The sequence below is a fragment of the Euphorbia lathyris genome, chromosome 2, assembly GCF_963576675.1.
Source record: "Euphorbia lathyris chromosome 2, ddEupLath1.1, whole genome shotgun sequence".
Classification (NCBI taxonomy): domain Eukaryota; kingdom Viridiplantae; phylum Streptophyta; class Magnoliopsida; order Malpighiales; family Euphorbiaceae; genus Euphorbia; species Euphorbia lathyris.
In genome coordinates, this window is record NC_088911.1 from 11,060,022 (window position 1) to 11,082,490 (window position 22,469).

Consider the following 22,469-nt stretch of genomic DNA (forward strand, 5'->3'; position numbering starts at 1 on the left):
GAAATAAATAAATATAATTAGAAATTATATTTATTATATAATTGGTATATATCGTTTATTGTTCTAAGTTATATTTGATTTAGAATTATATTATTAGAATCTTTGTTAAGCATGTTATTTTTTTGATTGCATGCAACTGATTATGTTATTGATCTATTTAATGTTTGTCTACCAATTTAGTACAATTTTATATTAATTCATATTTAGAATTAAGATTGATTTCATTTCTATATAAAATTTCTATTTTTTCTTTCTATTTTTTTCTTTCAATCCAAAAAGAAAAATAAAAATAAAAATTATTGTATATATAAATAAATACCCAACAACATCATTAACGTTGTAATATTAACCTTACATACAAATAATTGTTAATGAAATTTTTTAATGTAAGGAAACCGAATAACCGAACCAAACCAACCGAAATAATTCGGTCGGTTCAGTTCGGTTATTTATTATTATTCGGTTAGGTTCGGTTTTTATTTTTAAGGCTATTCAGTTTTTGGTTATTTCGGTTCGGTTCGATTTTCAGACCGAACCGACCGATGAACACCCCTACGGAGAACCAATGAAACTTTTTGGACGAGTTCATGGCAAACGATGTACAGTAAAACCTTCATAAATTAATACTCGATAGATTAATAACCTCTTTAAAATAATAATTTCTTCTAGTCCCGACTTGAACCCATTCACTAAATTAATATCTTTGTAACTTAAGAACATCTCCAAGAGACTCTTAGTGAGCTCTCTATAAATAATATAAATAATTGACTCTTAGTGATTTAAGAGTGACTAAGATATATCATCTCCAACAATGCTATTTATATTCACTCCTTATTTATTATTTTATTATTAAAATTATTATTTATTGTTATATTACCAATAGTGTGAGGAGAGAGACTTATCAATAATAAATTATTAATAAAAAAAGAAGTTAGGAGGCACCAAGAGGTGGAGAGAGAGGCTCTCTGTTAATAGAGAGGATGGAGAGGCTCTTAGTGATTTGAGGAGGGAGCTGATTTTTTATTCTCCTTCCTCAAATTTTAACTTAAAAACCAATTTAAGAGGATGTTGAAGATGCTCTAATAAAATTTCATGTTCCTAACATTATTTATTTATAAAAGTTTTACGGTATTAAGTTTTTTTTTTTTAACAAACAATCAAATAGATCACATATATATAGTTCCATGGTGACTAATCCCATTTCAACCGTAAAAGCTGCTACATTTGATCATGAATCATCACATATCATCTACATCCTCGATCTTCTCACTCTCGATCACGTTCCCATTTCCTCATCTCACTCCATTCCCCCTATATATATCAATCATCTCCCCCGATCTCAATTACACACATTTCTGATACAAAGATTCAACCTATTCAACAATGGCGAAATACCCACTTAGAGTTTTGGTCACTGGTGCAGCTGGTAATTACTTTTCTGCCCCTATAATGTAAAGCAAACCCATTTAAAAATTTGGTGCTTTTCTTCCAGATGTGGAGGAGATCTTTCAGGTTTCTCCATTTGGGTTTTGTTTTGGTATCTAAATTTCTTGCTTTGAACGTTTTTTGATTTGATGCTTAAATGGGATTATAAGATTGATGCCATTGTTGATTTCAGGAGTAATTCACTGTTTGTTTATTCTTTGATTTGAGAGAGATGGATATGGATTCTGATTGCATTGTGTTGCTTCAGAAGATTTTATTTTCTTTCGTTGTGATTGCTGTGTCTTGGAAGATTATTAGATATATGTGTAATTTGCTAATTGTAGAAAAGGATCCAGTGAGAATTCTGGTCACTGGTGCTGCAGGCAAGATGAATTTGTGTATTTTGGTCTAGCTTTTTTTTTTTAATTGAAATGAATCATTTTGTTGATTCAATTTAGAATTGGGTATTGGTTTAGGGTCTGTTTGTTTTACCTATTGTTGTTTGCTATTATGATTTGATGTTTGTTGTTTGGTTGCTATTACGATTTGACGTTTGCTGTTTGAAATGACCCTTTTTTCAAAAAGGAAATATCATTCATTTGCTCCTTTTCAGGCAAACATGAATTCACTGGCCAAACACCTAAAACTCTTCATTTTGAAGTGAAAAGGCAAACAGGAGCATAAAAATGAGCAACCAAACACTCCCTTAATCTGATTTTGCGTTTTCTAAGTTCACGGGCTTGTAATTTTTGTTAGTCCCATGTGGCGCCGGGATTTCTCCCGATCCTCGGCTAGCCAACTCCTACCGAATGGCTCCTATCAAATGAGTTTATCCCCTTTAGCCTCAAGCATCCCGTCAATTGGAGGGTCTCTCTAGGATTAAATCTCGCCTTACAAAGGACCTGCACTATGGGTTAACTCCGAAGCCCAAAGTGTTTGCAGGGGTTTCACCCTACGGAGACATCTGCCTCCTTTCCTAAAGGCCGGATGCCTGACTCTTCTAGTCCCTAGTGGACTAGGGTGGATCGCTTAAACCAGTACTGGTCTAATGCCAGATAACCCTTTCTTATGCTGACTTGAAGCCCACAGCCAGTGGACATTGATATTGATATGTCTCATTCACCACTCGCGGCCAGGCCAATCCGCCCAATCCTCCTCGAAGCCTTGCTACTGGGCTTTGCCCATGCGTAGCACGAAAACTTTGATTTTAAAGCGTTTTCGACACTTTTTATAAACATAAACTCTTGGAATCTTGTACAAAACGTTTTGGGTCATGTTTCATAGGTCATTAGGTTGTAATGTGTTTTGAGGAGTGGATTAATGTCGATCACATGTTCGTTAAATCTCTAATATTGTCTATTCGAGCTTTCAAAATGATAAAAAAATGTCGCCTTTTTTCCCGCTATTATGTGATATTTTTGTTAGAAAACATAAACATACATTCTTATCATTTTATATCAGTATGTTTTTATTAATTACGTGTTTCTCCATGTTTCCGTTTCCTATATTTCCTTTTTTTTTTTCGTTTCCTTGTAACATAGCTTGTAATTCCTAAATTTGATTTTGTTCTACAGGGCAAATTGGGTATGCTATTGTTCCATTGATAGCAAGAGGAGCCATGCTAGGTCCAGAGCAACCTGTGATTTTACACATGCTTGATATTGGACCTGCAGCTGAGGCCTTGAATGGGGTTAAAATGGAATTGACTGATGCTGCTTTCCCTTTGCTCAAAGGTGGGTGGTTTTCCTAAATTTAATGTACATTTTCAGGCTCCCGAACTTGTCTAATGGGTATTGCTATTTACCGCTCCCAAATTACTTATCACCGCTCCCATTTGAACAATTTTGCTCTTTTCATAATTTTTTTTTCAAAAATGAATTTTTTTTTTTAGAGAATCGGCCATAATTTGGCCTAGGCGGATGCCGCATCCGCCTGTGCCATGGTCCGGGCGGATGCGGCATCCGCCTAGGCCAAATTTTGGCCGGTGCAAAATCGTAAAATTTTTAGTGAAAAAAAATACTAAATCGTTCAATTTTTTGTGACGAAAAATGCAGAATCGTCATAAACAAATATGTATTATTTTCATGAGTTCTTTGATAGAAAACGTAAATTTTAATGTTTCCGACTCGGGGTTCGGGTTGTCACACATCAATTATTTTCATAATCTCAATTATCGTTGTTTGGGTTTATGATTTTGGGGAGAGAATTTTCAGTTTTTAATCAAAATTATGAGAATGGCAAAAAAGTCCAAATGGGGGCGGTGATAAGTAATTTGGGGCGGTATGTAGCAGTGCACAAAATTGAATGGCCTCTCTAACTTTTAGTAATGACCAATTAGCTCCTTTAAGTTGCTTAACGTGATATAATTAATCCTCCAAATCCGAGCAAGAGGAGATATGAATAATTTAAAACGCTTATCACTTTAACCAGGTTCAGCATCCCCTTTGGGGATTAATAAAAAAATTAGAATTACTGACGAAACTTGTCGTGGCTAAATATGTAATTCCGTCAATAATTTTGCTCGACCAGAATTTGTAATGAATTTGGGATAAGTGTCGGCATCATCGACGGAATTATCTATGGTTGATGCTTAGTCTTGAAAAGAAATCTGTAATTTTGAACATATTTTCTTCCGTTAACCCCTCGAGTATTTGTTCCTGACTCCGTTACTCATGTTCATGTTGTTGTTAGGTGTTATTGCTACTACTGATGTTGTTGAAGCTTGTATGGGTGTCAATATTGCTGTAATGGTCGGCGGGTTTCCCCGAAAGGAAGGTATGGAGAGGAAGGATGTTATGTCTAGAAACGTCTCTATTTACAAGGCTCAAGCTTCAGCCTTGGAAAAGCACGCTGCCGAAGATTGCAAGGTAAGAAAACCGTTTGTGAAATATTTCACGTTGCTTAATTATAAGTTATACGTGTGAGAATTTTCATGTTTGAAGTCGTTTTTAGGTAAATTAGATCTTTCTTTACGTGTCAATTGCTTTGTCAATTACTTAACACACTGTTTAGTTCCCTTATTTTGAAAAACACATTATAACTGTTAAAAAATTTGGTCCTTCCGTCTATTTTTTTTTTAGACTTTTAACCGTGATAGAAAATAAAAGAATAACAGGTCATGTTTGGTTAAAAATCTAAAAATAGATCAAATGACCAAAGGGTTAACGGTGACGACAAAAGATAGAGACCTTATAATATGTTTTTCAAAATAGAGGACCAAACAGTGTGTTGCGTAAAAAAGTGGGGACTAATAAATTATTTATCCTTATTCAGAGGTAATTTCTTTTGCTAAATCGAACTTAGGTCAAAATTGAGCTAGATTTGGACTACAAATTTTTACGTACCATTGTACAACTTCTCAAAATTGAGCTAATTAATTACCCCCGAGTTTAATTTGCCAAAGATGGAACGACTGAGCCCTGTCTCCGCCCCTGCTTACATCAAAGAATGTTGAAATTGTTTCGATACTTTTTTTTAAGCCGTTTCTTTTGTAACACAGGTGGTTGTGGTGGCAAATCCAGCGAATACAAACGCATTGATCCTGAAAGAATACGCACCTTCAATCCCGGAGAAAAACATCACTTGTCTTACCAGACTTGATCACAACAGAGCGTTGGGTCAAATCTCAGAAAGGCTAGATGTTGATGTTAGTGATGTCAAGAATGTTATCATTTGGGGAAATCACTCTTCAACTCAGTATCCTGATGTTAATCATGCTACCGTTCTAACCAACGGTGCTGAGAAACCTGTTCGACAACTTGTCGAAGATGATCAATGGTAATTATTTTTTAGATAATAAAATCGTTTCGGTCAAATTGTGTGTAAAACAATTTGGAATGTTAACGCAACGCAAAAAAACAGTTGATTATATTGTCAATTATGCGTCGTATAAAACATGTCCGACTTATTATGGCTGATATGGAAAAACATGTCAGCCACGTGGTTCATCCTAGACCACAAAATGATTTCTAAAAAATCACATTTTTGTCTGATCTGGCGCTTAGTTGGCATAATGAGTTTTTATGCGCAAATTAGAAAAATTCTACTATACTCCCCGGAGTAATACACTCATTAGATCAATTTAGTCCAATTTGCGAGTTAATTCATCGAACTCGAATTGGGCTAAATTAGCTGATTCTTTGGTACTTTTATCCTTGTTAAATGGAACGTTGTAAGGGAAGTGCAAATTAGCTTAAACATACGAAATAGTGCAAATTTAACCCTAACAAGATCAATTTAACCCTAGCCCTATGTTACTTAGCTATCACTTCAAGACCTTAAACTGTCTAAAATATTTACTGTGTTATTAATATAGTTACAAATAACTAACCAAAAATGTATGAAACTGTTTCAGTTTATCAATAAACTTGTTTGGAAGGTCCGATGTGACAGTTAAATAACAGTCAAATCAGTCTTTTCAAATTTTCAAATTTTTGGTAATATATGGCCACAGTTATCTTTCTTGGAAACATTAGGGTTAAATTTGCACTATTTCATATGTTCGGGCCTTCTCAAATGGGTACAGAACTAAGGGTAGGTGAAGATCGGATCAGTTCCCAGAGGCATATTTCCCTTACCAAGCTAGCTAGGGGGTAAATCTACACTTTTCTTGAAACGTTAGGGTTTAATTTGGCCCTTATCCCTTTTTTAAATAGTCACGTTGTCAATGTGCGAAAATGTGTTAAATTACAGATAATTTTTGGAACTGAGCATCACCGACGATGTTTCTTCGTTCGTACGTAATAATACTAAATTCGTTGCTAATTCTAAATAGATTGTCGTTACTTCTTTATTTCTCTCTAAATTGGGGTAATCAACGAACTCTCGTGACCCCTGTAAATCCGTCCCTTCTTTTAAAGTTCTAGCATACTTTACTAACATTTGTCTGCTTCAATCCTTTCACAGGTTAAACACTGAATTCATCACGACTGTTCAGCAGCGCGGGGCAGCAATTATCAAAGCTCGAAAGCTATCGAGTGCATTATCTGCTGCAAGTGCTGCTTGTGATCATATTCGCGACTGGGTTCTTGGAACACCTAAGGTTCAACTCTATCTTTTTTGTACATACAATAGAACTATCATGAAATTTCTGTCGCTAATATATGTCGAAGAATCCTTAGCGGGTTTGAAATCAGTGACAAAATCTGCGCTGAAATTCATTGCTGATACTTTGTCCTGAAAAAATCGGCTTAGTATATTCCAAGGCCTTATATTTATTGAGAAAAGTCAAAAATTGTACTCCTATATTTTAAAAACATTTTATTGATCTTTTAACTTGTTTAAAATGATTTATTGATTCCGTGAACTTGCTTACAATTATCTATTGATTCTTTGAACTTGTTTAAAGTGGTACGGTTATTAACCTGTCCAAAATCTCCTTTTTGTCACGTGAACTTAGAGGAATCAATATGTCACTTTAAGCAAGTTCAAGGGTAAATAGAACGTTTCCTAAATACACGGAAGAAGTTGATATTTCTCTACAACTATAGGGGCTAGGTATGTATTAGGTTTAGACCTGTTCATGGGTTGACTAAGCCGGAATCACGGGCTTTCGCCTTAAAATTCGTAGCCCAAGTCCAGTCCAAACCCGTTTTTAATTTAGGCGGGCTTGGGTCAGGCAACGCTGGAAAATCAAATTCCAAGCCCAACCCAAATAAACATACCTAGAACCGACATGAGCCGACCAATCCTATTTTTATAAATCGCAAGTTCGCCCTAGAAATAGATGGGATTCAGCGGGCTTAGGCTCCGCTAGACTTAGTATCAATTTTCTTTGTCTAAACCCGACCCATTGGACGTGAGCCTGAGCCGACGGACTGATATCTAGACCCGTGAACATGTCAATTTAGGCTAATACATCGACCTCCGGTAGGGATGGATTCGGAGGGGTTTATGGGGGATTGAGCACCCACTGATTGTCAGAAAAAGGCGAAAATTCTATGAAAACTGTGGACGAGACTTAACACATTCAAAGAATATTAATTTAACATCCATAAATCACGATAAACACTCCCACTTACTGAATCATGGATCCATCACTAACCTCCGAAGTATTTTGTTCTGCCTCCGCCATTGTTTAGAACGTTGTCTTACGCACTTTCATTTACGTCTCTTTCAGGGAACATGGGTTTCGATGGGAGTATATTCCGATGGATCATATGGAATTCAACCTGGTCTTATTTACTCTTTCCCTGTCACATGTGAAAAAGGAAACTGGTCCATTGTGCAAGGTAAACTTTTCCTACCTTTTCTTCTTGTTTGTCTGTATTTCTTCCATTATTATTTGCTTTAACTTTGTGAACGATGGCAGATCTTAAGATCGACGAGTTCTCGAGGGAGAAGATGGATGCAACTGCCAAAGAGCTAGTAGAGGAGAAATCATTGGCTTACTCATGTCTCGACTGAATCATCAGTTCATTATTACATCCCAGAATAACAATTGTTTTCCTTCATCATCGATAATAAATTTCATTTCATTTTTCTTTGAATTTGTTGTTATATATATATATAATGCAAAACTCAACATTGATCATAAATGAAAGGGATAAGATATAAATTTAGTTCATGGTTCTTTGGGGGAGAGTGGAGTTTCAAGTTTTATTGGTGAAAGATGAGTTTCTTTATGTGTAATATGATTGTTACTTTCTGAGTGATAAGTCTCTGATCAGGATTCCGATCACTTGAAATCACAATAACCGTCATAAAATGGGTCGGAGTTCAGCGAAGTCTTTTCGATGCTAAAGTAATATTACAGAGAATATCAAAAACTAAATGAAATGTAGTTATCTGATTAAGAAATCATATCTCTGGAATCTTGGGATACTTCTACTATTTATAGATAATTAGGATTGTATTTTTGAACACGTGGCAGCTTATGATAGGTCATTGGACCCTATCTTTGCGTGCCAACGAATTTATAAAAGTGATGAACGTGTATTTGGAGTCCATGTGTCTCCAAAATATTCCTCTGAAGACTTCTTTCGGCAACGTTGAGATGACCGAAGCTTTGTCAAAGCTTCGGTTGAGACTAACCTTCTTCTTTATCCTGAATGGGCCATGACCCATCTAAGGTCTTTAAGTTATATTAGGCCTTCTTGACACAAGTCCAAATAACTTAATACCATAAGAATAATGTCCGGGTAAATTACATATGTGATATACAAACTTTGTTCTATTTCACAATTTGGTTTTCAATTTTACATACAAAAATGTACAACCTTTTGGTGTCTTTCATTAAAATATGCAGTCAGTAATTGTAACCGGTCAATGCAAAGTCAACGTGTCACGTCAACAATTTGATTTTCCTAAAAGTCAAAAGTTGACCGGTCAACATGCCACATCAATAAAATTGAAAGTTGTACACTAAAATGTAAAAAATGACAAAAGTTGTACACCACCTATATAATTTACACTATAATATTCTAACTACTCTTTAATTTCTAGCATCCGACCACCAATTAAGAATTAAAATTGCAAATGTTCTAATAATAGGATTTAATAGAACAAACTTTGCTTTATCAAATCATTTATCATCTTCTTCACTAATTCTCTCCTTCTATACATCACTACATATATAGTAAAACTTCTATATGGAAATACATTTGGGACCAGATTATTTGAATAACAATTGAAGGGTTATTATTAAATAAAGGTTGATGATAAAAGTTATTATCAAGTTGGGATCAAATTTTTTTATAATAAAATAGAGGTTATTCCTATATAGAGTATTTCTATATAAAGGTTTTAATATACCTACTTAATTTTTTGAAATGTTGTTAATTTCTAATTAATCCTTTTCGGATCGGTACGTTAAGAAGATAGTCCAATCAAAGCATTTATATTTAGAATAAATTATAAAAAATAATGGATTGATCATGATATAATAAGAGGGTTGTTGAGTTAGACCCATTCTGAAAACTAATACCATTTAAATTACATTAGAATTAAAAGATAGCATCACAAAAGAGAAATCAAACAAAATGAAATTAGAATGTTAAATCAATTTCTTTAAGATAGATTCTGTTGTAATTGAGAAGAAATCAAACAAAATGAAATTAGAATGTTAAATCAATTTCTTTAAGATAGATTCTGTTGTAATTGAGAATCGTGACTTACAATTAGAGGTATATAATAAATCAATTTCTTTAAGATAGATTCTGTTGTAATTGAGAATCGTAACTTACAATTAGAGGTATATAATGAATTAGTTTCTTGTATTTGGAATTACAATCCAACTCAACCCATTAAAAGAAATAATTTATGGCTTGGTTGTTAAAACCAACTCAACCCATTAAATATTAAACTTGAATAGATTGAGTTGGGGTGGATTGGTTATTAATTCAAATATAAATTTATAGGTATTAAACATTAGACTAAATTAATAAACTTACAAATATTTATACCAAATAAAATATAAATGATATTAATTTTTGAGTTAATTAAAAAAAATCACATACCATGTTTTCTTAGATCGATACATATGAATTTTTTGAATTTCCAAAATTTTATAATTTCTAAAATTTGAATTCTAAAATTTTCATCTGGAATTAAAATTCTAAAGTTTTTGAAATCCCAGAAATCTGATTTGCACTTTATGCTTGTAAAAGATCATTAACTAGAAGAAATTGTTAAATGCTTGTAGAAGGGTTTAAATTAATTACGCCAATAATTTTATGAGCTGCTAAATACTGCTCTCAAATTATTTATCACCGTTCCACTTGGACTTTTTTATCATTCTTATAATTTTGATCAAAAACTAAAAATTCTCTTTCCAAAATTATAAATCCGAACAACAATAATTGAAATTATGAAAAGAATTGATGGGTGGCATTCCGAACCCCGAAAATGGATGACTACGAGTTAGAAACATTAAAATTTATATTCGTGACGATTTGCATTTTTCGTCACAAAAAATTAAACTATTAGCATTTTCGTCACTAAAATTTTTACGCTTTTGCACATTTTAAAATTTGGTCTAAATGGATGCGGCATCCGTCCGGCCCATGGCGGGAACAATGGCGCATCAGCCTAGACCTGGCAATTATCGTGTTCGAGTCGTGTTCGTGTCGTGTCATTTCGGGTTCGTGTCAAAAAGAGTAAACCCAAACCCAATCCAAAAACTTTCGTGTCAAAGTCGTGTTAACCTATTCGGGTTAGTGTCGATTTCGTGTCGTGTTTTCGGGTTACATGTAATTTTGTTATGCGTATATATTAATAATAACTCTTAAAAATATAAGAAGATTTGGTACTGTTTTTAAACATTTTATATCATTTTTAGATTAGTATACTAACAATAATTATCGAAAAGTTCGATAATATCATGTTAGAGGGTTATGTAATGTGTTTATAACAATTTAGGAAATTCAAATTAATATTTGCAATTAATAATTATAATTTTATTATCTTTATTAATAAAGTGACATAAAAAACATGAGAGAATATAACAATAATTTTCAATATCCGTGTCATTTCGTGTCGTTTTCGGGTTCACATATCAACACTAACCCAACCCAAAAATTAGCGTGTCAGTTTCGTGTCAACCCAAAAATGACCCATTACCTATTAAGCTCAACACTAACACTAAAAATCCGTGTCGTGTTCGTGTCGTGTAATCGGGTCGTGTGTCATTTTGCCACCTCTACATCAGTCCCTGCAATGGGCTGGGCGGATACCACATCTATTTAGGCCAAATTTTGAAATTTTCTTTTATTTTTTTTTCAATGTTAGAATTTTTTTATACAAAGCATAAAATTATCCAAATAGCAACTATGATGATAAGTAATTTGAAACGATAAATACAAAAACCCACCAAATAGAATCGATGAGAAATTTTACAGCACCTAAAGTCACTAATCGTATTACTGCTGTAGTACCATATCGATACCTCTTATCCATCTCAGCACCTGAAGTCCACCTGTCACGTTCATAACTGACGTGCCATTTTCACTTTTCACTTTTCACTTTCTCTGTCTTCTCTTTCATCTCTCACTGCTTTGCAGACCGCGCGTTTCTCCCGACTCTAACCGGAGCTCCGATTTGAACCCTAAACTAATTGCGCCATTCATTCCGACCAGTAAAGCGCTCTTTCCTGCAACTTCGATCAACGCTGAAGCAACCAGCTAAGTCCATTCGTCACAATCTACAAGTTCTTTCTCGACGTAATGTCTCGTGGCCGTAGTCGTCGTTCACCACCACGCGATCAATGACTTATGTCCTTTGAACTTCTGCAATCGCATCAAATTAATTTTTCCGGGTATAGGCTTGAGAAACTCATGGATATTATTTTTTCAATCTTTGAATCATGAATTGTCTTATTGAAGTTTGGATATTAACAATGTTATCAATTTGAGTAGGTATATATTTGATTTGTGGTTTGATTTTTCTTATCTCTCTACTATTCACTGGATATTGGTGAAAATTAGTGGCTTAATTTCAAAATCATTTTTGTGTTAATTGCAAGGAAGACATGGTTTTGCTTAGAGTTTCTAAGATATTTTGTTCTTAACGTGATTAAAGTTACTAAGTTGGGGCAATACACAAGTTAGTTATGCTAGAACGTTGAGCTTGATTGGCTTTTTGAGACACTTATAAATATTATGAATTATTTGATTACTTAGATGTTTGCCAATTGGATTCAGGTTAGAGGTTTTGTAAAGGATTCAAGAGATGGATGAGAGTATGAAGCAATTCCACCAAAGCTTGGTTGAGCTTGAAACTAAAGCTGAGCATCTCCTTTTAGGGCGGCATCAGGTCGGTTAGACCTTTTAAGTTTATATCTCTCTAATTCCATATGTATGTCGTGTGTGTATATATATATTCCCAAATTTGTTTATTTGCTTACAAATTGTAATAGAAAATAATTTTTTTTTATTGGAGTCAACGGTAAAACGTTGTTGCCGTGTGACCAGAGGTCACGGGTTCGAGTCTTAGGAGCGGCCTCTTGCCAATTAAATTGGCAAGGGAAGGCTTGCCCCCAATACACCCTTGTGGTGGGACCCCTCCTCGGACCCTCGCTCAGCGGGGACGCGTAATGCGACCGGGCCGCCCTTTTTTTTTTTTTTTTTTATTGGAGTTATGTGATGGACTTCTAAAATATTTTTACCAGTTTGAGAAAGTCATAGAAATAAGTTCAGGAAGTCAAGACTATCACTCATAATATGGATAAGTTTCCAAGGATAGGGAATGATCCATTTATGTTTGGGTTTCCTATTTAAGGAATCCTGGAGCAGAAGCTTTTTGTTCAACAAGGCTTTTTCTAGTTGTTTTGCAAGGTCTAATTTATTAAATTGAAATCCTATGTTCAAATAAATGTGTTGAAATGTTACCGCTCTTGTTTAGCTTTCTTAGTCCATAAATGGGTCGTGCATAATATATATTAGTAATACAATGCAGGTGGTTGAAAATGACAAAGTAAGGAATGGGAACCGGGAAGCACTTACTGCATTGAGGTAGAGGGCCCGGACAACAAAAACTAGCGTTCCTTCTCCTTTTGAGTCAATAATGAAGGATATTGGAAGGTCTGCATCAAAGCCATTAGTGAGGGAGGTATGCACAACATGTGGCAACCACAATTCCGATGAACGCACATGGATGATGTTTCCAGGGTCCGATGTCTTTGCCAGCATTCCGTTTCATGCTGCTCACACCATTTTGGAGACAGGTTATATCTAGAAATTTTTGTTATGGGAGTTAATCAATATACTGAATTTATGAAAAATGGATTACCTCATATTAAACATGTCAGTTCTAGTCGACATGGGTCTGGGACTGTTAGCCCTTGGTATATGGTTGAGTTACTGCTAGGAACTTTAGTACACAAGGGGTATTATGTTAGGAGCTAAAACCCGTCCCCAAAATTTGCATCTTGATTTTCGGCAGCTTTTAAGGAGTGGACCTGGAAATATTATGGCAGGGTAATGTTTCACATTTTAATGCAGTCCGGGGGGGACCACCACGGCTCCTCTCTTCTTGAGAATCCATACATCCCTTATCAATGTATGGAAAGCTATCTCTGCAGGATCGCAAGGCTGAACGAAGTTGACTAAAGTTCTCTAAAGAAATTTCAGCTGCTCAGCTATGACTCGGTATGGGGAATAATTTAGAGTGTGGCATGGTCTTGTCTTTGATCTTTTTCCACCAAGAGGTTGTTACTGAATGCAAATCTTAGATCCCTGCAATCATACAAAATGATAGGAGCCTTTAAAATGTTGATAAATAAAAGAACACAGATTATCACCCAATGGCATGAGAAAGCTTATGTCATGAAATCCCATAATGTTATATTGGCTCTTCAACGGACAGAAAATTTTCCTTCAAATAAATTTGACATAAGATCAAGTTTATGTTTGATCTATGGTTTTGTAAAGTCATTTATCATATATTCGTTGTGCATTTTTATTTGCTTGTTATTTGATGTTATTGTGTGTGTTGTGTGGTCTGATACGTTTGTTAGTTTCGAACAAAAAGGCTCTCGTAGCAGGTAGTTTCATGCAGTTATGTGTCAGTTAAGTCTATGCTTATCGAAATAAGTTGCTCTAGGAAGTACCTATCATGCTATGTTGTAGGGAAACGGACACCAGGAAACCTTAAAAAAAAAAGGGCGGCCCGGTGCATTACGCGTCCCCGCTAAGCGAGGGTCAGGAAACGTTAAAAAAAAAAAAAAAAGGGCGGCCCGGTCGCATTACGCGTCCCCGCTGAGCGAGGGTCCGGGGAGGGGTCCCACCACAAGGGTGTATTGGGGGCAAGCCTTCCCTTGCCAATTTAATTGGCAAGAGGCCGCTCCTAAGACTCGAACCCGTGACCTCTGGTCACACGACAACAACGTTTTACCGTTGCGCCAAGGCTCGCCCTCTGGTCCGGGGAGGGTCAGGAAACGTTATTTCTAAAAAAATATATCTAGAAAACGGTAATAGAAACGGAAAAGAAATGGAAACGAAAACGCTAACGAAGAAGAGTTTCCGTGCAACATAGCTGTCATGTACTATTTATCCTGGAATATATGGAACAGAGAAGTCAAGTGTTGTTGTTGAGAAAATTCTATGAGATTAAGGTTCTATCTGATGAACTCTTAACATAAATCACAATGGGCTCAGAAGTTAGATGATCAAACAGAACAGAAAATTTGCCCATCCCATAACTAGATCGCAGGGCCATAACATTGCATTTGGTTAAATAGGCTTTAGGCTATGTATACAAACCACCTGGCTGTAAGAGCTTCAACTTGGTTTCAACAAAAATTTCTTTAAAAAAACAAGAATTAAAATATTTTATACTTAAAGCCCAAAGTAATAATTTGATATTTCTTAGTTAGCAAGTTGAGAATTTGTATAGACAACCCTTGGATATGACTATTGCTTAATTAGAAGAAGCATAAATTTTATTTAAGATTGGAGATATGCGTGGAGTAGTATTCGCTGCACTTTTTGGAACAGTTGAATGGTGTCTCGTTCAGTTTTCATGGAAATTAATGAACGGACGTTCAGCAGGGTAAAGGTTAGGAACATTGTTCAGATGGAATCAATAGTGCTGTAAGGTTCTTGTTTTAGTGTGCGTTCCGCATTGCTTTCCTAGCTTAAAGCAGCATTTGATAAATGCAAAATTATTTTCCTTAAAAGCTGGAAATCTGCTATTAGGAAAAATTACAATTTGTATATTTTTCTCTTCAACCTTTGCGCTCCCTTCAAAACTTTCAACCTTCGCTCTTCAGTCAAAACCCTCTGGATTGTACCTTATTTAAATTGTTTCTAGTCACTAGTTTAGTTGGAACATTTTTGGTCATTTGATATGTTAAGGAGCATTTGTACAACAACATTACCAAACACCTAATGACTTGTTTTCCTAACGTTTAGAACTTTTATCATGTATTTACCAAATTGACTTGTAAGCTTTTTCTCACATCACTCCCACCACAACCATAGTTGTTATAGGCGCAAGGCGCTAATGGGTCCTAGAGCCTAAGCTCAAGGCGTGCGCCTGAGGAACACGAGGCACAGAAAATAATAAAAAATATATATACTAGCATAAACCAAAAAAACACACTTATGACCACAGAAACAAGACAAAACCACATAAAAACATAATACTAAATGTCAAAAACCCCATGTTAAGTTCATACTTTATAGAAACATTAACATATACTTAATGTCTTAACCTAAGTACCTAACTGATGCTACAATTCCAGGTTGCACGTTCTCTGCTGGCTCGCAGTTTCTGTTTGAGTGAAAGCTATTCTTTACATGACTCTGCTCTTAATCCCTCTCTAGACTGTCTATATTTATGTCTCTTGATATTCTTATTTAGATCAAGGATTAAGATTAAGTTTATTTAAATTAGATTAGTGGTTGAGATTAATCAACCATTTGTTTTACAAAACAGTAAAAAAAAAACCCTAGTGAAAACAGTATATGCTGCTGAGGCACACCTTGACTCAGGCTCCGAAGCCCAGGCGAGGCGCACAAGGCGAGAGCCTTTAGACTGCGCCTCGCCTTGTGCAGTCAAGGCTCACTGCCTTCAGCCTTGTGTAAGGTGCGCCTTTAACACCTATGCCCACACCAGCTGTTGGTCACATCAATGCCAAACTGGCCCTATAATCAAGTATCTATGGCTTAAGGCAGCAGAAATTGAAAAAAAAATCTTATTCAGATTGGAAATTTATATCGATTAATGTTCATACCACATTTCAGACCTGTTGAAGGCTCTGTTGTTCAACTTCAATAGAATTTTAAGATTCATTAGCATAGACACGCTTTCATCAATCTCTCTTCCATAGAAGCTGGGGAAGGCTTGAACCATCGTTGAGATGAAATTTATAGTGCTGGAATTTTTTTTTTTAGTTATAGAAAACAAAGCAACAAAAAGAAGGTTCTTGTTTTTCTTACTGTTTTTTATTTTTTATTTTTATTTTTTATGTTTCTGGAAAAGTTGGTAATAGGCATGATAAAAAATTTTTGCTTTTTAATGCAACGTAATTTTTGAACAATGGATTCCTCACCTCTCATCTTTGTTGTATTTCAGATCAAGAACGACTTGACTATGAGGCTAAGAAACTGCAAAGCTATGTAAAAGAGAAGTCCTTTGTTATTTCAGAAAAAGGTGTCATTGCTGATAAAATTAGTCCTGGTGTGTTCAGATCTTTGGTGAACTTAACAGACAAACCAAAGTAAGTTCTGCCTCAGAAATTTGTTTTTCTATTGTTTTGATTATTATTTTTCAGGAGGGATTTATCCAGAGAAATTTAGGAACTAGGAAGCAACTAAACTTGGAATGGTGGGGTGATATGTTTTTCTTCAAGGGACATGAGAATTTAGGAAAATTAAATAGGGATAATAAGTACCAAAAAACAAAAAACATTCTGGTGAAGTGTATTTGCATAGATGTTTCTGTTGTTTAAAAGTTTACAACTACGGGTCTGCGGTTTCATCTATTTGCAAAGACACACTTCTTCACTAAAATCCCTAGTAGACAAGGGAAATTCTAGTCATTTTATCAAATTTTTCTGCTTTAAAATGTTTTTATATGTTAGGAGGGATACAAGTGGGACAAAAAAAAATCCGCTGGAGTTTCGGCAAATTTGGACGGTTTTAGTGAAAAATCTGTTTTGACTCTTTGCAAATGGAGGAAACCTCATATCCACGTTCCAAACTTTTAAACCATTGGAATATTTTTGTAAATGCGTAAAACTGCATGGTTTGTTTTTGTACTTCGCCCAAATAATAGCTTTAATGCAGCAAGCTAATATAATTTGTGAAATCATCATTGGATTTCTTTTGTCCATCCATTTCAACCGAGCTAAAAATTATGCTGCTTTATTTTATCATTTAGCCAGCCAATAAAAGCCTCTTTCTCGTTTTAACTGCTGCAAAATAGCATATGCATGTCTGACTACTCAGAATTATTGCCTTCTCCTAAATGTATTTCTGACTATTTCACCAACTGAATTCATTGATATATGAACATATGATTAGAAACAAGCCACAGTAATACATTGTTTTAAGTCATCTTTTTGTCTTTTTAGGCCTAATACATAGATAGCCTCTTCAAGTTGGCCGATTGCCTACGAACTTGAAAAACGACCCATAACTCCTTAAACTTTCTTAAAGTGATGCGCGCTTCAACTTGTCAAAATCTCTACTTTGCCACGTAAGACTTTAGATGGTTAATCATGTCATTTTAAGCAACTTCAAGGGGCTAATTGGTAAATTTTAAAGTTGGAGGGGTTATTAGACTTTTCTAGACTGGTTTAGAGAATGTATTATAGCATTCCCAAGAGACTCTTAGTGCAATCTCTATAAATAATATAAATAATTGACTTTTAGTGATTTAAGAGCGACTAAGACATATCATCTCCAACAATACTCCTTATATTCACTCCTTATTTATTATGTTATCATTAAAATTATTAATTATTGTTATATTTACCAATAGTGAGAGGAGAGAGACTTCTCAACCATAAATTATTAATAAAAAACGAATTAAGGAGGCACTAAGAGGTGGAGAGAGGCTATCTATTAATAGAGAGGATGGAGATGCTCTTAGTGATTTGAGGAGCCACTAAGTAGTTGGAGCTGATTTTTAATTCTCCCTCCTCAAATTTTAACTTAAGCCACAAATTTTAACTTAAGCCAGATTAAGAGGCTGTTGGAGATGCTCTTAAGCCTCTTTTTAGTTCTACTTTAGCACTAGATCAGATTAGTGAAAAGAAAGTGTCTTTTGTTATTTTTTTCTTCCCGGACTGTCACTGAAAGACCTTCGTAATTTAGAAGTGTCATCAGACTGAGTTATTATGTCCTGAGTTATTATGTCATAATCGTGTTATGTGACGTATATATTCCACAAAAATGATGAACGAGTAGTGCCACAGAGTACACGCACACAAATGTATTGGTGGATAACAAAACCATGTTCTGGTTTTCAGAATATTTTTTTTTTAAATCTCTTTTTATCTTGTGCATGTCGTTTAGGGTTGTGACCACAATAATTAATGGCTTCTTCTTTCCTTTTAGTTTGCTTTGTTCTGTTCCTCTCTACCAAAATTAAATGTCAGAAAGAATGGTGTCAGTATTAGGGTCCATTAGTTTTTATACTTTCACTTAAATAGTGTGGAAGTTTCGTGGGGACTGCTGAAACAGTTGAAGATACCATGAAAGGCCCTTGTCTTCATTTTTTTAATGTGGTCCATATAACCCCAAACTTTCCACATGCTCTTTAGAAAATTTCACCTCTTCTTTCTTTTTTCTTTTAATTCAATTGCTATGCCCCTTGCTACTTCCTTTTATTTTGTGAATCATGAACACTGATGTGACTTCACACTAGTTTATGTACATTATAAAGGCTAAATTACATTCATGGCTCCTAAACAATAGCTCAATTAACATTATGGCTTATAAATTTCGTTTCCTGATGTAAAAGAATCGTTGAATTTTACGTTCTATAACATTGAAGTCCAAATCAACAAAACTATGTTAAAAAATTAACAAAATGATGAGGGTAGAATACCTATTTTGATCATAATTTTTTGTGGCATGGAGAAGAAAAAGAGTCAATGATGTAAGGACATGTCATCATTTCGTTCATTTCTTTATGGGGGATAAGGTACCAAAGTGACCTCAAGGATTTTGAGTAATTGCCGATTTAGCCCCAAAGTACAAAAATAACACCATTTTAGTCCCAACCTTTGTGAAATGGTACCAATTTAGGGCTAAATTGGTACCATTTCACAAAAGTTGTGGTGTCAAGTTCCGTTATTCAGAGTTAAATTGGTACCATTTCACAAATGTTGATGCTAAAAATGGTGTTATTTTGTATGTTGGGGTTAACTTGGTCAAACAGTCCGGTGAACTTTAGAAATAACTCATTAGCTTTTTGAACTTACTAAAAGTGATGTATTGACCCTTTGAACTTGTTTAAAGCGATATATTGTCCCCTGCACTTCAACTTGTTCTAATCACCAATTTGTTCTGCCGCGTAGGATTTAGGAGGTCAATCATGTCACTTTAAGCAACTTCATGAAGTTAACGAGACATCCCCCAAATTTAAAGTTAAGTTAGTTGAGAGTGTGAATTGGATTATTTGGTCCAATTAGAAGGGTATGCCAGCCAGAAGATAACAGAGACTGGTGGTACGGAACTGATATATCTCCCTCCCCTGGGTGACACCAACTGAACTTAAAAGGCTGTAAATTCCTGATAACTAGCTGTGGTAAACATGAATATGATAAATGAAACTGGTTCGAAGCATTTAATGTGAAGTAAGTTTTGTTTTTGTTTTTGTCTTGTTTCGTTGGGAGGGGTAGGGTTGGGGTTGGGGTTGGATTGGAGGGGGGGTTACCACACCCCCATTCATTTGGTTTGATTTGATTTATTGCACATTTTGTTGTATTGGCTAAATGTATTTATAGATGTTGACAAGGCATGGTTCAGAGTTTTACTTTTATTGTTTCTTGTTTCCCTTTATTTGCGAAAAGGATACACGATTGAACAACCACCACCTTATTTCTCTTTGTACCATTTTTTCGTACTTTTTTGGAATTTTTGCTTCTTTTTCCCCTAAATTACACTCATGGGGAACGAACTTTAACTCAACTAATATTATGATCACTGAAGGTGGAGACAGGTGTTCCGACACCCCAATCGTCGGAATCACCTCTGGTTAGGGTGTTTCCAGCCCCTCGTGTTTGAGGGAAAATGATGCTGGTACAAGGGCCGTATAAAAGTCACTTAACTTTACATTTTCTAATATTATGGACATTAAATGAGCACTAAATTTCAATTAAGGTCTCAATGTGACTGTTGATGATATCAAAATAGAAAATTATAAGAACGGCTTATATTTTAAGCAATTTTAATTGTTCAACTTCTTCGTTTTGAGGTTATTTAGGTCTTATTTGGTTAAGTGAGAAAGTGAATGTTTAAAGAGTGAGGTTATTTAGGTCTTATTTGGTTAAGTGAGCGTTCCAAAAGTTGTGATTATTTTTTAAATAACAAGTATTGTTCTATGGTAGTTTTGGTTCTGAACAATTTTAATTCTTAGGCATTTTCATTTTGAGATCGTCAATAGTCATTTTGGAACATTAATTGAAGTTTAGTGGTATAATGTTAGAAAGTGTACAGTTGAGTGAGTTTTATATTGCGTTTTGAAGTTTAATGATCATACTATAAAGATGAGTAATGTTCAGTGTCATGAGTGTAATTAACCCCAACTAACACTATTTGCACTAAGCTTCAAAATGCAACATAAAAAACACTAACACTTTCTAACCTTATGGTTACTAAGTTTCAATTAACGCCTTAAAATAGAAAATTTCAAGAAAATAAAGATCGGAGATTGTGATTTTTTTAATAAAAAGGCATGGTTTCATGGTAAATATGGTTCTAAACAACTATAATTCTTGGACGTTTTCATTTTGAGGTATTAATTGAAGTTTAGTGGTTATAGAGTAGTGTTCATATGAATTCTGATGACCAAATGAATTTTGTCATTAACCGTTAGATCTATACTTATTAAACATAAATTTGGATGTTTTGAATCTCCACCCTATGATTTCAATTAATCTAGATCAAATGGTAAATTTGGTCATCAGGGTCCATGTGAACATTACTGAGTGGTTATAATGTTATAAGGTGTAAAATTAAATGATTTTTATATTATGTTTTTTTATGAGGATATAAATTCATTCATTGAGGGTCAAGCAGACATTCGAAGCATTCAAAAGGATCTTGAGGGGTTTTGGATATGTCGGGGTGCCAAAAGTGGTGAAATCATCAAGCCTATGTTGGAGGTTTTTGGCTCAAAAGAGTGACACCCCAAGTGGAGAGATGTAAACCGTTTGGAGGGGAAATAGGATTCACACAACATGGCATGTTATCAACATGTTGTGCGAGGAGTTCACATGGCGTGTCAAGAATCCACGCGTTGTGTCGCTGTAAGCGAAGACTTTCTAATCCTAAAAATTAAATTCACACGTGTTAGATTCTAACACGTTGTGTGGACTTTTAAAATTCAGCATGACCACTTTTCTTCCATTGTCTACTATTGATCACTTTATTGGTTTAAAATTAAAACTTTCAATATTTCAATTCGTATCCATTTTGAAGTTTAGTGGTTATATCGTGAAAATGAGTTAAGTTGAGTGGTGGCATTTATGTAATCTATCCCTTTCGTTTAGTGATGGGATAAGGGTTAAAATTACATCTCCAAAATTTCTATTTTACCCTTAACCTATAAAGTAGGGAAATTCAAGGTTTAATGTTGGTAAAAAGCATCATTGGACCATTGATCTTTCATTTTTTAGTTCATTAAGCCTTTAATCTTTTAATTGAATATATTAAGTCCCTGATTATTTATTTTTGGTCTCATTAAGCCATTTACGACAAAAAAAAAGTAATTTTGAACATAAAATTCAGTTAACGGACTATTATTCATTGTACCTGCATTTGAAATTTGTATTTTTTTATTGTTTGAATGCAGTTTTGAATATGTAATGTGGTTGTAGGAAAATTGTAAAAACCTTAATTCAAACTATAAAAAATATTTTTTTATAATTTTAAATATAGATGAAGATAATAATATATTTTTAACAGAATTAAATATTTATAATTTACTAATCTGGTTATAAAGGGTTTAATGAAATCAAAAATAAATGATCAGAGGTTTTATGTATCTAAATAAAAGATCAAGGACTTAATGAACCAAAAAATAAAAAATCATGGGCCTAGTGATGCTTTTTTCCTAATTTTAAATAGGCTTAATACACAAATAACCTCCTGAACTTGTCCAAATGTTGCAACTGCCCCCTCCAACTTTCAATTGTAACAACTTACCCCTCGAACTTGTCTAATTGTAACAATTTACCCCTTAAACTTGTCCAATTGTAAAATATAACCCCAAATTGCTGACATGGACTACAATTGAAGAGACACGTGAAATGCAAAATCTGCAACGCTCATGGAGTGTGATAATCAGATCTTTAGCGTGATACGAATCCTGGGAAACGCTTTTACTATTGCTTCAAGTACGGAATAAAAAATTCCCAATTTGGGGTTATGTTT

The 22,469-nt window shown here is 34.6% G+C and overlaps 1 protein-coding gene and 1 pseudogene across 2 annotated transcripts; both read left to right on the forward strand.

Moving 5' to 3' along the window:
• Positions 1-1,213: 1,213 nt before the first annotated feature.
• LOC136216619 (malate dehydrogenase, cytoplasmic-like) lies at positions 1,214-7,996 on the forward strand. Of its 2 annotated transcripts, none has more exons than XM_066003175.1 (7): positions 1,214-1,426; positions 3,000-3,158; positions 4,117-4,292; positions 4,925-5,202; positions 6,331-6,466; positions 7,544-7,655; positions 7,736-7,996. In XM_066003175.1, the coding sequence occupies exons 1-7, from the start codon at positions 1,384-1,386 to the stop codon at positions 7,828-7,830; spliced, it is 999 nt and encodes a 332-aa protein (XP_065859247.1). In that variant the 5' UTR covers positions 1,214-1,383; the 3' UTR covers positions 7,831-7,996. The 2 variants fall into 2 exon arrangements, with proteins under 2 accessions (XP_065859247.1, XP_065859246.1); XM_066003174.1 differs by lacking the exon at positions 1,214-1,426 and adding an exon at positions 1,642-1,808.
• A 3,342-nt stretch (positions 7,997-11,338) lies between these two features.
• LOC136216623 (uncharacterized) lies at positions 11,339-19,730 on the forward strand (annotated as a pseudogene).
• Positions 19,731-22,469: the final 2,739 nt, after the last annotated feature.

Excerpts from the sequence above, each read along its gene's own strand:
- LOC136216619 (XM_066003174.1), top strand. The coding sequence starts at position 1,658 with ATGGATATGGATTCTGATTGCATTGTGTTGCTTCAGAAGATTTTATTT. Across the intron at positions 4,293-4,924 it reads ACGCTGCCGAAGATTGCAAG|GTGGTTGTGGTGGCAAATCC; the intron begins GTAAGAAAACCG and ends TTTGTAACACAG. Across the intron at positions 6,467-7,543 it reads GGGTTCTTGGAACACCTAAG|GGAACATGGGTTTCGATGGG; the intron begins GTTCAACTCTAT and ends CGTCTCTTTCAG.